This window comes from Brachycentrus maculatus, unplaced genomic scaffold (genome assembly GCF_059751285.1).
Source record: "Brachycentrus maculatus isolate JH-2025_06_01 unplaced genomic scaffold, ASM5975128v1 h1tg000043l, whole genome shotgun sequence".
NCBI lineage: Eukaryota > Metazoa > Arthropoda > Insecta > Trichoptera > Brachycentridae > Brachycentrus > Brachycentrus maculatus.
In genome coordinates, this window is record NW_028280797.1 from 699,354 (window position 1) to 722,114 (window position 22,761).

At 37.7% G+C, this 22,761-nt stretch overlaps 1 protein-coding gene across 5 annotated transcripts in view; it reads left to right on the forward strand.

Moving 5' to 3' along the window:
- The window catches only part of ATP7 (copper-transporting ATPase 1), a 62,420-nt gene that overhangs the window by 11,787 nt on the left and 27,872 nt on the right, over positions 1 to 22,761 (forward strand). For all 5 annotated transcript variants that reach the window (XM_088277473.1, XM_088277472.1, XM_088277470.1 and 2 more), the window contains exons 3-13: positions 5,427 to 5,547; positions 8,277 to 8,481; positions 9,947 to 10,123; positions 11,856 to 12,029; positions 12,853 to 13,016; positions 14,317 to 14,417; positions 15,956 to 16,084; positions 17,956 to 18,127; positions 19,044 to 19,141; positions 20,071 to 20,206; positions 21,895 to 22,035. In XM_088277473.1, coding sequence (XP_088133599.1) covers positions 5,427 to 5,547; positions 8,277 to 8,481; positions 9,947 to 10,123; positions 11,856 to 12,029; positions 12,853 to 13,016; positions 14,317 to 14,417; positions 15,956 to 16,084; positions 17,956 to 18,127; positions 19,044 to 19,141; positions 20,071 to 20,206; positions 21,895 to 22,035 — 1,618 coding nt within the window. The remainder of the gene's footprint in view (positions 1 to 5,426; positions 5,548 to 8,276; positions 8,482 to 9,946; positions 10,124 to 11,855; positions 12,030 to 12,852; positions 13,017 to 14,316; positions 14,418 to 15,955; positions 16,085 to 17,955; positions 18,128 to 19,043; positions 19,142 to 20,070; positions 20,207 to 21,894; positions 22,036 to 22,761) is intronic.

Below are 22,761 nucleotides of genomic sequence, written 5' to 3' on the forward strand. Positions count from 1 at the left end.
CGATAGCCTTGTGATTTTTCATATTAATTTATTGGCCAATAATCACACATCGTGAGAATGGTCCATTCGAGAAACCTCCAAAGAGACTTTTGCATGTTACAATTTTTAACCTATAGCAATATGGTTTGAGCGCGTTGGAAGTGTGATTACGAAATACCGGCGCAAAAGTGGAAAATATAAGTTGGTTCCTAATGCAATACAGGCGTTCACAACAATTGTACTTGGAGATAATCCAGATTTTGTGAACAAGTATTTGGACACACTCAAAAGGTTGGAAATAAATTATCTGGTCAAATTCGTAGCCGTCCGGCCACGCCATTTGGTGTTGTCAGGTTGACAACACTGAATTATACTGCTACTGTCAAGTTGACAACACTGAGCGGATTCAACAAAAGCAGCCAACCGGAGCGCGGGGGCGAGAATCGCCTGCCATCGCTTGATTGTTAAAGAACGTATATTTTAGCTTCATATTTTATTCAAAGTTCAATAATCAATTAGATAAATTATAATAAGTTAATATCAAATCATTATCAAATCGTGTAAGAATTTATTTCAATAAACAAACTGTAAGTAAGGATTTCTTTTAAGTATCCTACTCTGGCACTCCCGTCAACAACACACACACTTGTTCACCATAAATTATAAGCTTAAATAATAAAAATGAAAATGATATTTTCTGGCGTTTCTCATGCGTGTGATTATAATCCAGGATTCGGGCCTCACATATTATTAAAAGAGTTTCTGCTCAATAAAAAAAATCTTTTCATCTCACCAATAGATGTCTCTAGTGAAGTTCTAGTGATTCAAGAATAATGTTTCAAATTGGTTCGAATATATATAGAACTTTCAAGAATTTGAGTAGTGTGGTTGTCAATAATGGGTAGAATTGATAAATGTTACATGTGTGTAAAGTGATCACTTAAACCAGCCTATAACGGTCGCCAGCCCCGTATATATGTATGTGTATATATATATATATATATATATATATATATATATATATATATATATATATATATATATATATATATATATATATATATAAAAAAAAGGTGATTTAAAGTTGAGTATCCCTGATCCTTAAGGCTCTACATCGGCAGCGCGTTTCTCGTAGAGACCTTGAATCATTTATCGCTCACTCCTTTCAAGAACGTCATAAATCAAAAAACTTGATTTTTCAAGAGAACGTTTTTAAACTTTAATAATATAATAATAATGTATTAAAAATTAATGTATTAAAAATATCAAGCCACTTATTGAACTTTTGACTGTGCAACATATCTTTTAAGGTAAAACCTGAAGGTTTTTTCTGCATTTGAAAAAACATTTAGTATATTTAAAAAAATAATTAAACAATACCTTTTCTTCAAAATGCAAAAACAACACTTTCTGCCCTGTAGCGGGTAAATATTAAGTTAAAAATATGCCGCTTTTGCTGGGATATAGTACATTTTCTGGGCATTCCAAAAGTATGCACAACTTAAAATTGTCGATTTTTTATTTATGACGTTCTTGAAAGGAGTGAGCGATATGTTACAATATAGAGAACGGCGGCTATCTCTCGATACCATATATACGTGTGTATTTAGTATGGTATGTATATAACACGTGTGGATATTTTTGTTACCATTGCAAATTGGTTCATTTTGTTGTCCATACATACGCTGTCAGCGTGGAAAACTGACTAAGCTAACTAGAGCTTGATATGTGACTAATGGGTATATATAACCTTTTCCACGAACGTATATGTATATATGAATATAGACAAGAATGATAGAGAAGAGAGAAGGCTGATGGATTGAGAGATGGATGGAGAGCGAGAAAGTGAGGGTTAGAAGGAGGTGGATAGAGAGTGAGAAAGATGATTAGAGAGTGAGAGAGAGATAGTTAGAGAGTGAGGGAGAGGTGGATAGAGATTGAGAGAGAGGTGGTTAGAGAGTGGGCGAGAGGTGAATAAGGAGTGAGAGTGAGATGGATAGAGAGTGGTTGAGAGGTGGATAGAGAGTGGGTGAGAGGTAGATAAGGAGTGAGAGTGAGATGGATAGAGAGTGGTTGAGAGGTGGATAGAGAGTGGGTGAGAGCAGGATTAGGAGTGAAAGTGAGATGGATAGATAGTTGTTGAGAGGTGGATAGAGAGTGGGTGAGAGCAGGATTAAGAATGAGAGTGAGATAGATAGAGAGTTGTTAAGAGGTGGATAGAGAGTGGGTGAGAGCAGGATTAGGAGTGAGAGTGAGATGGATAGAGAGTTGTCGAGAGGTGGATAGAGAGTGGGTGAGAGCAGGATAAGGATCGAGAGATAGAGATGGATAGAGAGTGTCAGAGAGTGAGAGTGATATTTATTAAAAATAAATATCAAGCCACTTATTGAACTTTTTACTGTGCAACAGATCTTTTTAGGTAAAACCTGAAGGTTTTTCTCCATTTAAAAAATATTTAGTATATTTAAAAAAATAATCAAATAATACCTTTTCTTGAAAATACAAAACTACACTTTCTGCCCTGTAGCGGGTAAATATTAAGTTAAAAATATGCCTCTTTTGCTGGGATATAGTACGTTTTTTGAGCGTTCCGAAAACATGCACAACTGAAAATTGTCGATTTTTGATTTGTGACGTTCTTGAAAGGAGTGAGCGAATACATAGTTTTATAAATAGGTATTGTAAATGTGGGAAAACTCGGTGAGGGCACATTTTTGTAATTTTTAATTATGTATGATATAAAATAAATAAATTAATATATAAATTCTCACCCTTACTGAGGAAATATCTCGCATTCCTAATATAGAAATTCCTTGGAGAAGCGCGTGCCTTTTGCGAGACAAAATACTGCTAATATAGACCATCGTATTGTACTCGTCATATCGACCCGGCTATATCGCTCACTCCTTTCAAGAACGTCATAAATCGAAAATCGTAAATTTTCAGTTGTGCATGTCTTCGGAATGCCCAGAAAATGTACTATATCCCAGCAAAAGCGGCATATTTTAAACTTAATATTTACCCGCTACAGGGCAGAAAGTGTTGTTTTTGCATTTCGAAGAAAAGGTATTGTTTAATTATTTTTTTAAATGTACTAAATATTTTTCAAATGGAGAAAAAATCTTCAGGTTTTACCTTAAAAGATCTGTTGCACAGTAAAAAGTTCAATAAGTGGCTTGATATTTATTTTTAAAACATTGTGTTATATTTTTAAACTTTAAAAACGTTCTCCTAAAAAATCAAGTTTTTTTAATTTATGACGTTCTTGAAAGGAGTGAGCGATATATTCAATACACAACATAAACATCACCATAGATGGCCGTTGTGAACTCATATATACTGTGTCATGATTTATGTATTAAATGAGTATACTAAGTTGTATTTTATTGTTAAAAAAAACACGTAAAAGTCAATTTTGTGACATTGGATTTTTTTCATCATAATAATAATAATTCAGATAGCGCCATTTTCGTAAAATATTACCTCAGGGCGCTTGTTGGTTTATTAGCTAATAAATTAATTTAAAAAAAATCACAAGACTATCGGTAACATTCTTATTGAAATCTGTAGGGAACTAAGGGAGATGTGAAGGTTTAAACTTAAGATATTTTAATAAAACGAAAATCGGACACCGCTATACGTCATCAAATTTTACGTCATCGGGCGTGTTATGGGGCGTATCCCTTAATGTATCTGCTTTATAGAGCTGCAATAGTAGTATTGTGGATTCGTTGTTTTCTTAAGTTGGTGACGTCATTCGTTACCAACTTAAGAAAACAACGGTTTTACGAAGGCGAATTTTGCAAAAGAAAATGATGAATGAAAATATTGATTATATCGGCTGTTATAAACACTTCACGAGTCTAATACAATCCTTTATAGGTTGAGTATGTTAAATTAGATATTCCTTTAGAGTGATAATACCCTATTCTTTCGCCTAGTTATGGCATTTTCAAACGAATGTTAATAAAATATAATACAATTTTTGACATCTCATCAAAGATGAAGAAGAATATGAAAGTCTGGGCATTTACGGGGCTGACGACCTCACATACTAGTATAAGAGTTTCTGCTCAATTAAAAGCTTCTTTTCATCACACCAATAGATGTCTCTAGTGAAGTTCTAGTGATTCAAGAACAAGGTTTCTAAATTGGTTCATATATATAGAACTTCCAAGAATTTGAGTAGTGTGGTTGTCAATAATGGGTAGAATTGGTGAATGTTACACGTGTGTAAAGTGATCACTTAAACCAGCCCATGACGGTCGTCAGCCCTGTAAATGCCCAGACTTCCATATTCTTCTTCATCTTTGTTGAGATGTCAAAAAATAATATGAAAAAGAACTCCTGTAATTGGAGATAATCCAGATTTTGTGAACAAGTATTTGGACACACTCAAAATGTTGTAAATAGTTTTTGACTTCAAATATATTGTAGTAAATTTAGGCGATTATCTATGAATGTTCTTCTTTTTCTTCTTCATCTATGTTGAGATGTCAAAAAAATAATAAAAAATATTAGTTTTTAATAAAAATTTTACTTTATTTTTTATTTTTAACCCTTATCCGCACCCCAATGGTGCATAGGGCACTGCGTCATATAAACGCAGTGTTATCTTGATCGTTTACGCAAGATGGAAAAGTGATCAGCCCTCCGCTTCAGTTACCAGTCCAGGGTAATATTGAATAAATATGACAGTGAAAAAGACACTAATATTTATTTTACCTCCCTTGGGAATCGAACCCGGGACCTCCAGAACGGTAGCCGAGCGTGCTGACAATTACACTACGGAGGCGGACGATTTTACTTAGTAAATACAAACTATTTCTTAAAATCTACTGTGACACGTGTTTCGATGCGTTCCGCATCATTTTTAAATACCTGTTTGAAAATGATGCGGAATGCATCGAAACACGTGTCACAGTAGATTTTAAGAAATATTTCTATTTACTAAGTAAAATATTAATTAAAAATGGATCCCCTTAACTAATGGATGACCTAAAATACATATATACCCACACACAGGCAATGCCTTTGTGGGATCTTTTTTGTAGTGATATTATATATATGTACTTGTATTTATACGAGTATCTTTTGTCCGCCTCCGTAGTGTAATGGTCAGCACGCTCGGCTACCGTTCTGGAGGTCCCGGGTTCGATTCCCAGGGGGGTTCAAATAAATATTAGTGATTTTTTCACTGTAATATTTATTCAATATTACCCTAGACTGGTACCTAAATCGGAGGGCTGATCACCCTTCCTTCATGTGTATACGATCAAGATAACACTGCGGTATATCACGCAGTGCCCTATGCACCATTTGGGTGCGGATAAGGGTTTTATTATTATTATTATTATTATATATTGTTGTGAAATGCAAAAGAATTTAAAATAAAGAAGAAAAAAAATGCGAAATGTATTTTTGAGTTGTCATCGTCTTGTTCTCAGGTCGCTCCCGGACGCGAGCGTGATGACGTCGCGCGTCATCATCAACGGTATGACGTGTCAGTCATGCGTCAAGACCATAGAAGGGGGCATCTCGGCACTGCCAGGGGTGCAGTCCATAAGGGTGAGTTAAATTATTATTTTATTTAAGTCCGCCTCCGTAGTGTAATTGTCAGCACCTACCGTTCTGGAGGTCCCGGGTTCGATTCCCAGGGGGGGGTCAAATAAATATGAGTGATTTTTTCACTGTAATATTTATTCAATATTACCCTGGACTGGTACCTGAAGCGGAGGGCCGATCACCTTTCCTTCATGTGTAAACGATCAAGATAACACTGCGTTTATATGATGCAGTGCCCTATGCACCATTGGGGTGCGGATAAGGGTTTTTATTATTATAATAATAAAACCCTTATCCGCACCCGAATGGTGCACAGGGCACTGTGTCATATAAACGCAGTGTTATCTTGATCGTTTTTACACATGAAGGAAAGGTGATCAGCCCTCCGCTTCAGGTACCAGTCCATGGTAATATTGAATAAATATTACACTGAAAAAATCACTTATATTTATTTTACCCCCCTTGGGAATCAAACCTGGGACCTCCAGAACGGTAGCCGAGCGTACTGACCATTACACTACGGAGGCGGACTTATTATTATTATTATTTAATTTAATATATTTACATTTTTAAGTATAACATAATACTAGAATGCTGGGAACAAAGTGAATGGTGCATTGAAATCAGTTATAGCAAATAAAAACCTATCAGCGGAAGCTAAACTAGCAGTGCACAACGGAGTCCTGGTGCCAACTCTAATGTATGGAAGTGAAACATGGAGTTGGCAAAAGAAGGATGAAAGTAGACTGAATGCAGTCGAAATGCGATCTCTCAGAAGAATGTGCGACAAAACGATGTATGATAGATGTGCGAATAGTGAAATAAGGAAGGAATGCAAAGCTGAGATAAGCATTATCGATAAAATTAAGAAAGGCGCGTTGAGATGGTTCGGACGTGTGGAACGAATGAGTGAGGAAAGAACGGTAAAACAAATTTATGGGGCGAATGTAAGTGGAAAAAGGAGCAGAGGAAGACCGAGAAAAACATGGCACGATCAGGTATGCCAAATACTTGAAAGTGGTCAGGTTAGGAGTCGTAACAATCGGCGGGTATGTATGAGGAGATGCATGAACGTGGAAGAGGCGAAAAATGTTTGCAAGGACAGAGTGGTGTGGCGCTCTGTTCTCTCTGCCTACCTCTGCGGTGAAGCGGCGTGATGGTTAGTTAGTTTAGTTATAAAGATATATACAACAGCAAGTAGATTGGAAAAGGATGAAAATTAATGTCAATGTTTCATGAAAATATAAAGTCATTTGAAAAAAACTGTAGTCGGTAAACCTGTATCAGAGACTATCAGTGAATATTATGTTTGACATCTCATCAAAGATGAAGAAGAATATGGAAGGCTGGGCATTTACGGGGCTGACGACCGTCATAGGCTGGTTTAAGTGATCACTTTACACACGTGTAACATTCACCAATTCTATTCATTATTGACAACCATACTACTCAAATTCTTGGAAGTTCTATATATATATATACCAATTTTGAAACCTTGTTCTTTAATCACTAGAACTTCACTAGAGACATCTATTGCTGAGATGAAAAGAAGCTTTTTATTGAACAGAAACTCTTATATAATTGGAGATGATCCAGATTTGTAAACATGTATTTGGACACACTCAAAATGTTGTACTATTAGTGAAAACTTTAAAAAAGATGAGAGTAACTTTTATGATATCGGCAAATTGTAATATTTTACTGTTTCTTGATTTTCCTAATAGATGTCTCTATATATTCTAATTAAAAAAATATTCCAATAGTATTTTATAATAACTTGCGACAAGCTCAAAAGATAGCGCTCATTTTGTGTGGCCGGTGTGGCGAGCGCGGAATTGGAGAGTAGCATTGAACCGGCTTGACTCTGGCCAATATCTGTACCCGACGGATTCTCAGTTCTTTGGACACGTTGCGCGTGGCAACGAGCATAGCCTGGAACGACTAGTTGTGGTGGGTAGCCTGGAGGGGAAGAGAGGGAGAGGAAGATCCCCCACACGATGGACCGATCAAATTAAGGCAGCAGCAGGCGCCTCGGTGGTTGGAGCGCTACGTGCAGCGCAGTCAAGGGATAACTGGAGAAGAGTCATTGCTTCTGCAAAGGTCACAACCCTCAGCAATGAGGAATAAGACGGAGAAGAAGAATTGAACCGGTTTATCAATCATTTAAGCTAAATTTAAATTGAAACAAACTTAGGTAATTAATGTCTGACATATAGTCTTTGTGGAATGAACTGAACATTTTTGGAGGTATGAAAAATAAGTGTCTTTGCGCAAGTCTGGATTTGCAAAAAGGGAAATTCCAGAATTTAAGGCGGAACACGGAAAAATTGAAAAGATTAGGAAGAGTTTTCAACGGTGGTATGGACATGTGGAGCGAATGGATAACGCGAGAATTACTGAGAAAATATATGTGGCGAATGTGAGGAGAAAACAGAACGAGGACGACCGAAATAGACTTGGCACGATCAGAACCTAAAATCTGGCGGTGTCAAAAGTCTGCGTAATCGGAGGGCATGTATGACTAGATGTATGGATGTGAAGGAGGCGAGGAGTGTATGTCAGGACAGAAGAGTGTGGCGTACCATCCTTTCTGCCTACCCCTGCGGAGAAATGGCGTGATAGTAGTAGTAGTAGTAGAAGGAAATTCTAGAATTAGGTTCGGAAAGAAGGGTGGATACTTGGGCGAGGAGTCGGTTCCATGGTATGATAGTCTAATGGGAGTCCTTCATCAGGTGGAGCTGTCGGAGAATGCCGGATACGTGACGCTGGAGCCAGGAGTCATCACCGTCGAGGAGGTGGTCGCTGAGATCGAGGAGATGGGGTTCATAGCCGGCGTGGACCGGAATCCGGGAGGCGTCCCGGCCCATCCCGCGCAGACGCGGTGCTCTTACCATCTTCAGGGAGTGGTGGGCGCGGCCGACGCTAACAAGATCCAAGGTGAAATACATATAAATTATTTTTTGACATTTTAACATACAACCCTGGCCATATCGCTCACTGCTTTCAAGAACGTCATGAATAAAAAATCGTCAATTTTCAGTTGTGCATGTTTTCGGAATGCCCAGAAAATGTACTACAGTATATCCCAGCAAAAGCGGCATATTTTTAACTTAATATTTACCCGCTACAGGGCAGAAAGTGTTGTTTTTGCATTTTGAAGAAAAGGTATTGTTTAATTATTTTTTTTAAATATACTAACTATTTTTCAAATGGAGAAAAAACCTTCAGGTTTTACCTAAAAAGATCTGTTGCACAGTAAAAAGTTCAATAAGTGGCTTGATATTTATTTTTATGTAATACATTGTTTTATATTTTTAAGCTTTAAAAATGTTCTCCTGAGAAATCAAGTTTTTTGATTTATGACGTTCTTGAAAGGAGTGAGCGATGTATTAGGTCTATGTATGTCTTTAAATCCTGCGACTCTTGGAATCGTTGCAATCTTTTCGGATTGTATCATATTTTGATGGATTTTACCAACTACTTATTACCGGCCATCCCAACCTATGACAGTTAGAATGACCCCAAGAATTCTACAATGGAGACTTCGGGAGAACAAAATAGGTGTCAGAAGACCCCATAAGAGATGGTCTGATGACATTGTCGCTGTGGGGGGTAGAAACTGGCTGCAAGCAGCAACCGACCGGAAGAAATGGAAAGAAGGGGAAGAGAGGCCTATATCCAGCAGTGGAGGTCAGAGGGTTCATAAAGAAGAAGAAGAAAGAACTCCAGTCATTGGGTAATATAGCCAAGATATTTGGATTGAATTCTACATTTATTTATGTATATCTTAATACGTGACGCGTTTCCTCTTCTTAGGACATTATAAAACACTCATCAAGTGTTTGATAATGTCCTAAGAAAGCGAAACGCGTCACATATTAACATATACATAAATAAATGTCGAATTCAATCCAAAAAACTGTGTTTTATTTTGGATATATTACCCAACAATTCAATATGGAATTCTACCAACTGTCTGCAGTTACAATAAAGAACTCCAGTCCGCCTCCGTAGTGTAATGGTCTGCACTCTGGCCTACCATTCTGGAAGTCCCGGGTTTGATTCTCAGGGGGCGGGTCAAATAAATATAAGTGATTAATTCAATGTTACCCTGGACTGGCACCTGAGGTGGAGGGCTGATCACCTTTCCTTCATGTGTCAACGATCAAGATAACACTGCGTTTATATGATGCAGTGCCCTATGCACCATTGGGGTGCGAATAAGGGTTGGAAGTCTGCAGTTACAATAAAGAACTCCAGTCGCCAGGAACTACACTCGGATGGCTTGACTCTGGCCAATGTTGGTACACGACGGGTTCTCCAGTTCTTTGGACTTGTTGGCAATGAGGATAGCTTGTAGCATAACCGTTATGTATAATCCAAGTGAGATATTTTGTTCTAGATAAAATGCTGTCCAAGAATGGCATCAACGCCATCTCGGTCAGCCTGAGCGATCAGATAGCCGCGGTGGAATACGACTCTATGCAGACCGACGCTGACGAAATTTCCATATGGATCCACCAAATCGGTTACATCAACCAGATCACAAGTGAATTTGAAAAATTTCCTACCAATAAAGGTGTGTAATTTATTTAATTTTTTATTTAATTTTTAATTTAATTTATTTAACCCTTTCTTGTCCGCCTCCGTTGTGTAATGGTCAGCACGCTCGGCTACCGTTCTAGAGGTCCTGGGTTCGATTCCCAAGGGGGGTAAAATAAATATAAGTGATTTTTTCACTGTAATATTTATTCAATATTACCCTGGACTGGTACCTGAAGCGGAGGGCTGATCACCTTTCCTTCATGTGTAAAACAATCAATATAACACTGCGTTTATATGACGCAGTGCCCTATGCACCATAGGGGTGCGGATAAGGGTTTTATTATTATTATTATAACCCTTTCTGGTCCCCCAAAATAAAATAAAAATTCTGATTGTTGGGTAATATATCCAAAATTAAACAAGGTTTATTTGGTTGAATTCTACATTTATTTATGTATATTTTACTTTTATATACATGATGCGTTTCGTCTTCTTAGGACATTATCAAACACTGACTAATTCATTAAACAAAAATTTACTGACTAATAAATTAAATGTACAAAATGTGGGTAATGTGGATACCCACCGTTATATGTACTTCTTCTTCTTCAAACCCTAATCCGCACCCCAATGGTGCATAGGGCACTGCATATAAACGCAGTGTTATCTTGATCGTTAACGCATGAAGGAAAGGTGATCAGTCCTCCGCTTTAGATACCAGTCCAGTGTGATATTGAATAAATATTAGATTGAAAAAAATCACTTTTATTTATTTGACCCCCCCCTGGGAATTGAACTCGGGACCTCCAGAATGGTAGCCGAGCGTGCTGACCATTACACTACGGAGGCGGAGAATTAAGGTCTAGTACCCCTAGACCTAATAATAGCAATTTTTGTTAGTATATAAGGAAATATTGTAAATAATTTTAGTCAGTGTTTGATAATGTCCTAAGACGAGGAAACGCGTCACGTATTAAAATATACATCAATAAATGTAGAATTCAACCAAATAAACCTTGTTTAACCGGATCCACACGGCTCGCATAACCGTATGTGTTTTAACAAAACATGCCCCATACGCGGCTGACATAAGCGTTTGTGTTTTTACATTGCTCCAAGTTTCCAACCGCAGTTCAACTTAGAAGGATTTTTTCATGGTGTGGAACTTTGGATATAATAATACGTCAATCCTTGGCCTTATGACATCTGTTGAAATATCTGACTAATAATTTGTAACATCACAAGGATAAATAAAAGAACAGATCCCTGAGGTCTCCTGAGATCGTGAGGGGGGGATACTGGAATGAGCGTGTGAACAGAATGTCAGAAGACAGACTTCCACATATCGCCCTTCAAGGAAACCCTGAAGGATGTAGACCGCCAGACAGACCTCCGAAAAGGTGGAAATACAGCTGGGAGTCAACATCCCAAGAGCGACATGCAGAGGCACAGACAGATCCTGAGGACCTATAAAAAGAAGAAGAAAAAACTAACTAACTAACTAACCATCACGCCGCTTCCACGCAGGGGTAGGCAGAGAGAATAGAGCGCCACACCACTCTGTCCTTGCAAACATTCTTCGCCTCTTCCACGTTCATGCATCTCCTCATTCATACCCGCCGATTGTTACGACTCCTAACCTGACCACTTTCAAGTATTTGGCATACCTGATCGTGCCATGTTTTTCTCGGTCTTCCTCTGCTTCTTTTCCCACTAGTGGGAAAAAAAGAAGAAGAATCAAATCTAATCAACACTTTTCTTTCCAGATAATGGCGACACTAGAAGATCAGCCAGCGTGGACAGCAGGAGATCTCCGTCGGTGCAGAAGAAGGCCGAAAAAGAGGAGGACATGAACTTAGCGTCGTGTGCTTTGCACGTCAAGGGGATGACGTGCGCTTCCTGCGTGGCCGCCATAGAAAAACACTGCAACAAAATTAACGGTGAGTTCTATTAATTTTTGTTCTGAGATTTTTCCTTTTATGTACGCTAATATTGCTGAAGGCTTTGTGGCGAAAAATGGTCCTTTTCATTAGGTGTCTACAAAATCAACATTATTTCTATCAAATATTGACAGATTTTAGTGTTTTTAGTTTGCGGTTTTAAAAATAGAATGACGAGTAACAGAGCGGTCATGAAAATTGAATGATAAGTAACCGAGTGGTCTTAAGAGTTGGATGATATGTAACCAAGTGAAATTAAAAATTGGATGATAAATAACTGATTCATTTTAAAATCGAACGATAAGTACCCGAGTGGTTTTTAAAAATAGGATCATAAGTAACCGAGTTATCTTAAGAATCGGGTGATAAATAACCGAGTGGTCTTAAGAGTCAGATGAGAAGTAACCTTCTTACAAATCAAATTATAAGTAACTGAGTCATTTTACGAATCAAATGATAAGTAACCGAGTCATTTTATGAATTGTATGATAAGTAACCTAGTTGTCTTAAAAATTTAATGAAAAGTAATCAAATAATTTTAAAATTGTATAATAAGTAACCTAGTGGTCTTAAAAATGGAATGAAAAGTAAAAAAGTGATCTTAAAAATCGAATCATTATCAACTAAGTCATTTTATGAATTGGATGATAAGTAATTAAGTGGTCTCAAAAATCGGATAATAAGTAACCAAGTGGTCTTAAAAATCGGATGATAACTAACCGAGTGGTCCTAAAATTCGGATGATAACTAACCGAGTGGTCTCAAAAATCGGATAATAACTAACCGAACAAATAAATAATCTTTCGTGTTAATGTTCCCGCAGGTGTGCAGTCCGTGGCGGTGGCCCTACTTGCTGCCAGGGCTGAGGTGCGCTACTGCCCCTCCAAGCTGAGCCCCGAGGACATAGCGCGGGCCATCACGGAGCTGGGCTTCCCCAGCGAGGTGCTGCGGGACACGGCGGAAGCCCGGCAGACCCTCGTGCTGGGGGTAAGGTCACCCAAAGGGCCCCCTTTCTTTGAATTACCTAACGTTCGAGTGACTCTGAATGCGGCTCATGCAACAGCTCTTATCACAGCCCCCTATTTAGGCTACAACTTATTAAAAATTCTAATTAAAAAAAAAACATGGATTTTTTTACCAGCTTTTTAATCATTGGAGAGTATTTAATCATTAATATTTATATTTACCCCCCCTGGGAATCGAACCCGGGACCTCCAGCACGGTAGCTAAACGCGCTAACCATTACACTACGAAGGCAGACTAAAAAAAATACTAATGATTTTACTTCTTCAATCCCTTATTTGCACCCCTCTGGTGCATAGGGCACTGCATCATATAAATGAAATGTTATCTTGATCGTTAACATATGAAGGAAAGGTGATCAGCCCCCCGCTTCAGGTATCAGTCCAGGGTATTATAGAATAAATACTAGAGTAAAAACATCACTTATATTTATCTGACTCCCATCCCTGAGAATCGAACCCGGGAATTCCAGAACGGTAGCCTTGCGTGATTTTACAATCTAATTTTTATTTAATATTACCATGGACTGGTCCCTAAAGTGCGGGAGTGATCACCTGGCCTTCGTATAAGTAAAGATCAAAATGACACTGCGTCAATACGATGGTGTGCCCTATGCACCATCGGGTGCGGATAAGGATTAGAAGAAGTTTTTTTAATACTAACCCAAAGGTGAGGCAGTCAAGCGCTAATTTTCACATCAACATGGCAGTTGTAGCGCTTGTCACTAATGAAAATATTGCTCACTCCTTTCAAGAACGTCATAAATCAAAAAACTTGATTTTTCAGGAGAACGTTTTTAACGTTTAAAAATATAACACAATTTATTTATTCAATATTACCCTGGACTGGTACCTGAAGCGGAGGGCTGATCACCTTTCTGCGTTTATATGACGCAGTGCCCTATGCACCATTGGGGTGCGGATAAGGGTTTTATTATATTTATTATGTATTAAAAATAAATATCAAGCCACTTATCAAACTTTTTACTGTGCAACAGATCTTTTTAGGTAAAACGTGAATGTTTTTTCTCCATTTGAAAAATATTTAGTATATTTAAAAAAATAATTAAACAATACCCTTTCTTCAAAATGCAAAAACAACACTTTCTGCCCTGTAGCGGGTAAATATTAAGCTAAAAATATGCCGCTTTTGCTGGGATATAGTACACTTACTGGGCATTCCGAAAACATGCACAACTGAAAATTGACGATTGTTCTTGAAAGGAGTGAGCGATATATCAACTAGGTCTTCCTTTTTTTTCTAGATCAAAGGGATGTCGTGCGCTTCGTGCGTAAACAAAATTGAAAGTACGGTGCTGAAAATTCCCGGGGTGTTGTTGGCTGTGGTAGCACTATCAACACAGAGGTTTGTACAATATTTAAATCACTATAAAAATATAGAAAATCTGCAGACAAGAGTTTCCCATATTATTTGTTAATAATTTTTGAGTATGAGTATTTTTATTGATTTTTGAGTACGAGTATTTTTGTTGATTTTTGAGTATGAGTATTTTTTAAATATTTTTTAGTATGTGTATTTTACCTGGGTTTTGATATGCGAATTTTTCTTGATTTTTGAGTACGAGTATTTTTATTGATTTTTAAATATGAGTATTTTTTTAATATTTTTTAGTATGTGTATTTTACCCTGGTTTTGAGTATGAGTATTTTTATCGATTTTTTAGAGTATTTTTATTGATTATTGAGTACGAGTATTTTTTTTTAATATTCTCTAGTACGTGTATTTTTCCTGGGTTTTGATATGAGAATTTTTCTCGATTTTTGAGTACAAGTATTTTTCTTGATTTTTAAGTATGAGATTTTTCTTGATTTTTGAGTGAGTATTTTTATTGATTTTTGAGTATGATTTTTTTTAATATTCTTTAGTATGTGTATTTTACCTGGGTTTTGAGTATGAGAATTTTTAATCATTTTTGAGTACGACTATTTTTTTATATTCTTTAGTATGTGTATTTTTCCTGGGTTTTGAAATGAGAATTTTTCTTGATTTTTGAGTACGAATATTTTTTTTGATTTTTGAGTATGAGTATTTTTTTAATATTCTTTAGTATGTGTATTTTTCCTGGGCTTTGAGTATGAGAATTTTTAATCATTTTTGATTGAGTATTTTACTTGATTTTTGAGTAGGTTTGAATATTTTTGTTGTTTTTTGAGTATGATTATTTTCAGTATCAGTATTTTAAGTATTATTTTTATCTTGATTTCTGAGTATTAGTATTTTCATTGATTTTTGAGAATGATTATTTTTATTGATTTTTGAGTACAACTACTTCTCTTGATTTTTGATAAACGTACTTAATTTTTTAGTAAAAATATTTTACTATATTTTTGACAACTAATGTTTTTCGATATAGTTTACTTTCAAGTACTAGCATTTTTTTGTTGATATTTTGAGCACATATAAAAAAATTTATCTAGATTTTTAAGTATTAGTTTTTTTATTGATTCTTAAGTACTAGCATTTTTCTTGATTTTTGATGGGTACATATTACCATGTACCATTTTGTTAAACCCTTATCCGCACCCAATGGTGCATGGGGCACTGCATCGTAGTGACGCAGTGTTAATTTGATCGTTAATTGCATGAAGGCAAGGTGATCAGCCCTTCGCTTCAGGCACCAGTCCGGGTTAATAGTGAATAAATATTAGAGTGAAAAAATCGCTTATATTTATTTGACCCCCCCCCCCCTGAGAATCGAATCCGGGACCTCTAGTACGGTAGCCGAGCGTGCTGACTATTACACTACGGAGGCGGAGAATAGTGCCATGTACCATAGTACTGTTTATCTTGGTATTTGAGTATTAGTTTTTTTTTCTAGATTTTTGAGTATGCGTATGTTGGTGATGTCATCTCTAATTGAGTATGTATTTCTACTTTTTCAGGGGAAAATTCACATTCAACGGCGAGGAGACTGGACCGAGGGACATATCGGAGGCTGTGGACGGATTGGGCTTCGAAACTTACGTTATAAACAATAAGGACAAATCTACCAAAGACTGCTTAGAACATAAGTAAGGCCCTTTCACTCGCTGCGGGGGGAATACGGAAGTCTGGGCGTCTACAGGGCTCCCAACCCGGCATTCCACCCTAGTCACAATAGACCTTATATGGTCGCAGTGACATAAGGGATGCAAGATCATTTGACCCCAAAAAGAAACCCGGCATTGGCGAATGTTACACGTGTATAAAGTGATCGCTTGAACCAGCCTATAACAGGCCCTAAGCCCTGTGAATACCCGGACTGATATTATATATTCTTCATATTATTTTTTGACATCTCAACATAGATGAAGAAGAATATGGAAGTCTGGGCATTTACGGGGCTTATGATAGGCTGGTTTAGGTGATCACTTTAAGGTGGGGACCAACCGGAGTCATTTGGTCGTAACATAACATGTTGCGATGCGAGCATTCCTATAGTCAGTACAGCGTTTAAGTGATAACCTTAGGCTGGTTTAAGCGATAACTTTACACACATGTAACATTCACCAGTCTTGCATATTCGGGTTGTGGTCCCGTGGTTAGTGTCGCGGACTCTTGAGTCAGAGTTTCTCGGTTCGAACCCACCCTACCACAATTTGATACCTATTTCTAACAATGAGCCGCTTAGGCTCACAGACTTAGTATGAAATTGAATTATTTGTGTGAATAATAAAAACACAAATATTTCTCTTTATTTCAAAAATAAATCTTCTTTATCTATGTTGAGATTTCAATGAATAGTTTTAAAAATAACTCCTGTAATTGGAGATAATCCAGATTTATGAACAAGTATTTGGACACACTCAAAATGTTGTTAATAAATTAGTGTAATGGTCAGCACGCTCGGCTACCGTTCTGGAGGTCCCGGGTTCGATTCCCAAGAGGGGTAAAATAAATATTAGTGATTTTTTCACTGTAATATTTATTCAAAATTACCATGGACTGGTACCTGAAGCGGAGGGCTGATCACCTTTCCTTCATGTATAAACGATCAAGATAACACTGCGTTTATATGACACAGTGCCCTATGCACCATTTGGGTGCGGATAAGGGTTTTATATATATATATTTATACATGCTAAGATATCAATATAAATTACTCTTAAATGGAGACAAGCCCAGATTTGTGAATAAAGATTCGGACACACTCAAGGTATTGTAATTAAAATAAAACTGGTCAAAATGAAAGTTTAAAAAAAATTGAAAAATTATATTTTCAAGTGTCTCCTAGTATGTAAAATTATTCCAGAGATTTACACAAACATTTCATAGATGTCTCTGCTAACTGAAAAAATCAACCATAGATACAACATTTTGAGTGTGTCCAAATACTTGTTCACAAATCTGGATTATCTCCAGTTAAAGGAGTTATTTTTCATATTATTTTTTGACATCTCATCAAAGATGAAGAAGAATATAATACAGAATGAATAAGAATATAATATAATGTGGTTGTCAATAATGGGTAGAATTGGTGAATGTTTAGAGATATCTTTCGGATACAAACAAATGAAAGAGTTTCCGCCCAATAAAAAGCTTCTTTTATCTCACCAATAGATGTCTCTAGTGAAGTTCTAGTGATTCAAGAATAAGGTTTTAAAATTGGTTCATATATATAGAACTTTTGAACATGAATTTGAGTAGTGTGGTCGTCAATAATGGATAGAATTGGTGAATGTCACACGTGTGTAAACCAGCCTATGACGGTCGTCAGCCCCGTAAATGCCCAGACATCCATATTCTTCTTCATCTTTGATGAGATGTCGAAAGATAATATGAACCACAGATGTTATTTATTGTTTATGGTATTTTTTTTTCAAACCAGGGCAGAAATAGGAAAGTGGTGCAACGCATATTTGTAGATGTTTTTTATTGTTTATGGTATTTTTTTTTAAACCAGGGCTGAAATAGGAAAGTGGCGCAACGCATTCCTCATCTCGTTGATATTCGGCGCCCCGTGCATGGCGGCCATGACCTACTTCATGACGGCCAGCAAGCCGCCCGGCTGCTGCGTGCTGCCCGGCCTCTCCGCCGAGAACCTGCTCATGTTCCTGCTGGCCACTCCGGTGCAGGTCAGTGCCGGATCGAAACAAACTATCATTAAATCTAACGCATCCACTTTTGGTCAAAAAACATTAAAGACTTATTTTTATCCATTGTAATCTAATCACAAGTAGCCGCAACACCCAATTCCCATCTGTACAATGTTTGCAGGCGTCTCTCGCGCTCTACCTAAAGTAAGCAAATAGAACGCTCGCAAGCGTCTCCCGCTCTCTACCGACAGTATGGAAAAGGACCCTAATTATACTCTGGCAGTCTGCCGCCCGACCCTCAGTATACTAATCACAAGTAGCCGCAACACCCAATTCCCATCTGTACAATGTTTGCAGGCGTCTCTCGCGCTCTACCTAAAGTAAGCAAATAGAACGCTCGCAAGCGTCTCCCGCTCTCTACCGACAGTATGGAAAAGGACCCTAATTATACTCTGGCAGTCTGCCGCCCGACCCTCAGTGTACTAATCACAAGTAGCCGCAACACCCAATTCCCATCTGTACAATGTTTGCAGGCGTCTCTCGCGCTCTACCTAAAGTAAGCAAATAGAACGCTCGCAAGCGTCTCCCGCTCTCTACCGACAGTATGGAAAAGGACCCTAATTATACTCTGGCAGTCTGCCGCCCGACCCTCAGTATACTAATCACAAGTAGCCGCAACACCCAATTCCCATCTGTACAATGTTTGCAGGCGTCTCTCGCGCTCTACCAAAAGTAAGCAAATAGAATGCTCGCAAGCGTCTCCCGCTCTCTACCAACAGTATGGAAAAGATACCTTTCAGTATTTCCCGCAAATAATGTGTCAATTATGGCTTTTTCAAATGTCTGTCAATTGTTTGTGAATGTGTTCAGTTACTAAGCCATGGTACATAAGATAATTGGCCGAATCGATAATCTGTTCTTTTGGTAAGGAATTAACGCTCGAATTCTCCCCTAGGTGATTGGCGGATGGCATTTTTACGTGCAAGCATACAAGGCGTTGAAGCACGGAACTACAAACATGGACGTCCTGATATGCATGACCACAACGATAAGGTAATTCTATAAATTACACATTCACATGCCTTATTGATAATCTTCCATCTCAATCTTCTGTCACCTCAGGTCTGGGCACTGCTCACTGCTCACTGCTTCTGATAGCGATGTGACACATTTTATCTCCATAAGATAAAATGTGTCACATCGCCATATTGCGAATGTGGACAAGGTATAGGGGATGCAAACCATACATTCATTCAGTATCCGCTGACAACAGACAAAGAGAACTTTCTAAATAGCTTAACACGGGCAGGAATCCAACTCCCCACCCAAGTATTCACCCTTCTTTCTGAACCTAATTCTATAATTCTTCTTCTCCGTCTTATTCTTCATTACTGAGGGTTGCGACCCTTGTGGAAGCAATGACTCTTCTCCAGTTATCCCTTGACTGCGCTACACGTAGCGCTCCAACCGCTGAGGTGCCTGCTGCTACCTTAGTTTGATTGGTCCATCATTCTAGAATTACACGTATGTAAAGTGATCACTCAAACCAGCTTATGATGGTCGTAAGCCCCGTAAATGCCCAGACTTCCATATCCTTCTTCATCCATGATGAGATGACAAAAAAAATATTTTACTCTTAAAATTTTCTATACCTTATATTTTGTGCGCCTCCGTAGTGTAATGGTCAGCACGCTCGGCTACCGTTCTGGAGGTCCCGGGTTCAATTCCCAGGGGGGGTCAAATAAATATAAGTGATTTTTTCACTGTAATATTTATTAAATATTACCCTGGACTGGTACCTGAAGCGGAAGGCTGATCACCTTTCCTTCATGTGTAAACGATCGAGATAACACTGCGTTTATATGAAGCAGTGCCCTATGCACCATTGGGGTGCGGATAAGGGTTTATTATTTTATTATTATACCTTATATAATTTATCGTTTACCATATACATACTAAAATGACATTGTTCAACCTTTCAGCTACGTATATTCCGTGTGCGTTGTCCTCGCGGCCATGATTCTGCAGCATCACACCTCGCCGCACACGTTTTTTGACACGCCTCCAATGTTGCTGGTCTTCATCTCGCTAGGCAGATGGCTGGAGCACATAGCAAAGGTATGCAATAAACACTCAACCTTCTGGAATAGATTAACCACTTAATGCTAGGGTTTATTTAAAATATTTTTATTAAAGTGTTTTAACCGTTTGACCGCTATGCGGCGCTGTCGCGCTTCGATATTTAAGTGCGAGTTTGTCGGTCCGCGTGGGAGGTCGTTTCTTGCCGCTCGTGTGTTTTTAAAATAAAAGCGTACTTTCTCAGGCCTAAAAAGTACTATGCATCAGTTTTTATTTTAAAAATATTTTTTTTATAACTTTTTTTACGTATTAAAAAACGTAGCCATGTCGAGTGATGACAATATTTCGGGCACTGAATTGAGTTCTAATTTCACATCAGAGGATGAATCTTTGGACACAATTGGTGTAAGTTATGATGACGATAGTGTAGTAAGCCATAGAAGAAAAAGATTAAGAGTAGAAAGTGAATCTTCAGAATTTAACTGAGTTTTTTTTAAAAAAAATTATTTAACTTTACATTTTTTTTTATTAAATACTACTTATATATCTTTGGATTTCCTTCAACAGTTGTTTGCATTAATTCTTTATCTACAAAATGTTAAAAATTATATGTAAATCGATGTAATATTGGAGAAGTTATAAAGTTTTTAGTAGATATATATTTTTTATTTTTTAAATACCCAAATTTTCTATAGCAGTTTTAGAATGTACTAGAATTTTGAAAGATAGCTGTCAAACGGTTAAACTTTGATTTTAAATCAAAGTTTATCCACTTTTTGAACAAATTATATCAATTTAAGCATATTCAATTTACAATTATGTTATGGTTTCTAGTTGAATACCACTTTAATTTATCAGAAGGGAAGCAAGATGAAAGCGGATTACTTTTAACACAAATTTATTCAGTTCTATAAAATTACAATCAAGAAAATACTTAAGAATAATCGCGTGATTCTAATATGAGAACAGTTGAAGTACGTGTCGATCTGAGGACGGGCGGCGACGAAATGTGGCGGGCTCGCTTCCGTTCGTTACTGGTCTCGTGTAGGGAGCTCGCTATGTCACTCGATTTGAGTTGCAATAGTCGATGTGTGGGTTGCCATAGTCGATGTGTGGGTTGCCATAGTCGATGTACATTATATGTGTGGGTTGCCACAATGTCTACAATATTTTGTACAATATTCATATGGTTGAGTGAATGAACGCATTTAGTGCACAAGCGTGAGTGTTTGATAAGGTCTTAAAAAGAGGAAACGCGTCACATATTTTCATTATACAATCTCTCCTCTGGTCTCAATCCTGCGGATTGGTCTGTAGCAACAGATGACATCTCTTTCGCCATTCTCGCCTATTTTCGGAAGTCCTCTTCAGCTCCTCATACGTGGAGCAGCCCATGTCTTCGTATAAGTCACTTAGGTATTCGCGGCGTGGGCGTGCTCTGGCGTTTATTCCTTCGAACAAGTATTTGCTACGATTGATCAAGGAAAGGAAGTACCTACTCGCGACTATCCCCAAAAGACGCGCCGAATGGATCGGCCACAAGAGGGTTTCCTGCACCAAATAATAGAGGGGACGATCGAAGGAATACAATATACATATATGTAAATAAAAGTAGAATTCAATCCAATAACCTTGTTTAATTTTGGATATATTACCCAACAATTCAAATTGGAATTCCACCAACTGTCTGCAGTAAGTACAATAAATATATTTTTTTTCCTCTATAGGGTAAGACTTCGGAAGCGCTATCCCGGTTGCTCTCACTCCAACCGGCCGAAGCCATTCTGGTCGGGCTGGGCAGCGAGGGCAGCGTCCAATGGGAGAAGACCATATCCGCGGACCTGGTCCAGAGGGGAGACACTCTCAAGGTAAGGGCCTCCAACACTCGCGAGATGTGGCCAGGTTTGAATGTTACCACCGATGACTGATGTGGTAAGAGGTCTATCCAGCAGTGGAGGACAGAGGGCTCATGAAGAAGGTAGCTCAAAGTTAGCGGCTGGTTTCTAGGAGAAGCTAATCTAGAATGCACTTGCCAGACTATGCGGGTATATACATAATTGCGGCCATGTTGTTGAGGCCTGTATGTCACCAACCTACCCACATTCCTTACAGTAACTCACGAAGAAGATACTATAGTAGGTATACAGAGGTTGTTGTTGTCACTAATATGTCACCAACATACCCACATTCCTTACAGTAACCCACGAAGAAGATACTATAGTAGGTATACAGAGGTGTCTATATTGTTGTCACCAATATCGCTCACTCCTTTCAAGAACGTCATAAATAAAAAATTGACAATTTTCAGTTGTACATGTTTTCGGAATGCCCAGAAAATGTACAATATCCCAGCAAAAGAGGGATATTTTTAACTTAATATTTACCCGCTACAGGGCAGAAAGTGTTGTTTTTGCATTTTGAAGAAAATGTATTGTTTAATTATTTTTTAAATGTACTTAATATTTTTCGAATGGAGAAAAAACCTTCGGGTTTTACCTAAAAAGGTCTGTTTCACAGTAAAAAGTTCAATAAGTGGCTTGATATTTATTTTTAATATATTTTTAATACATTGCATTATATTTTTAAACTTTAAA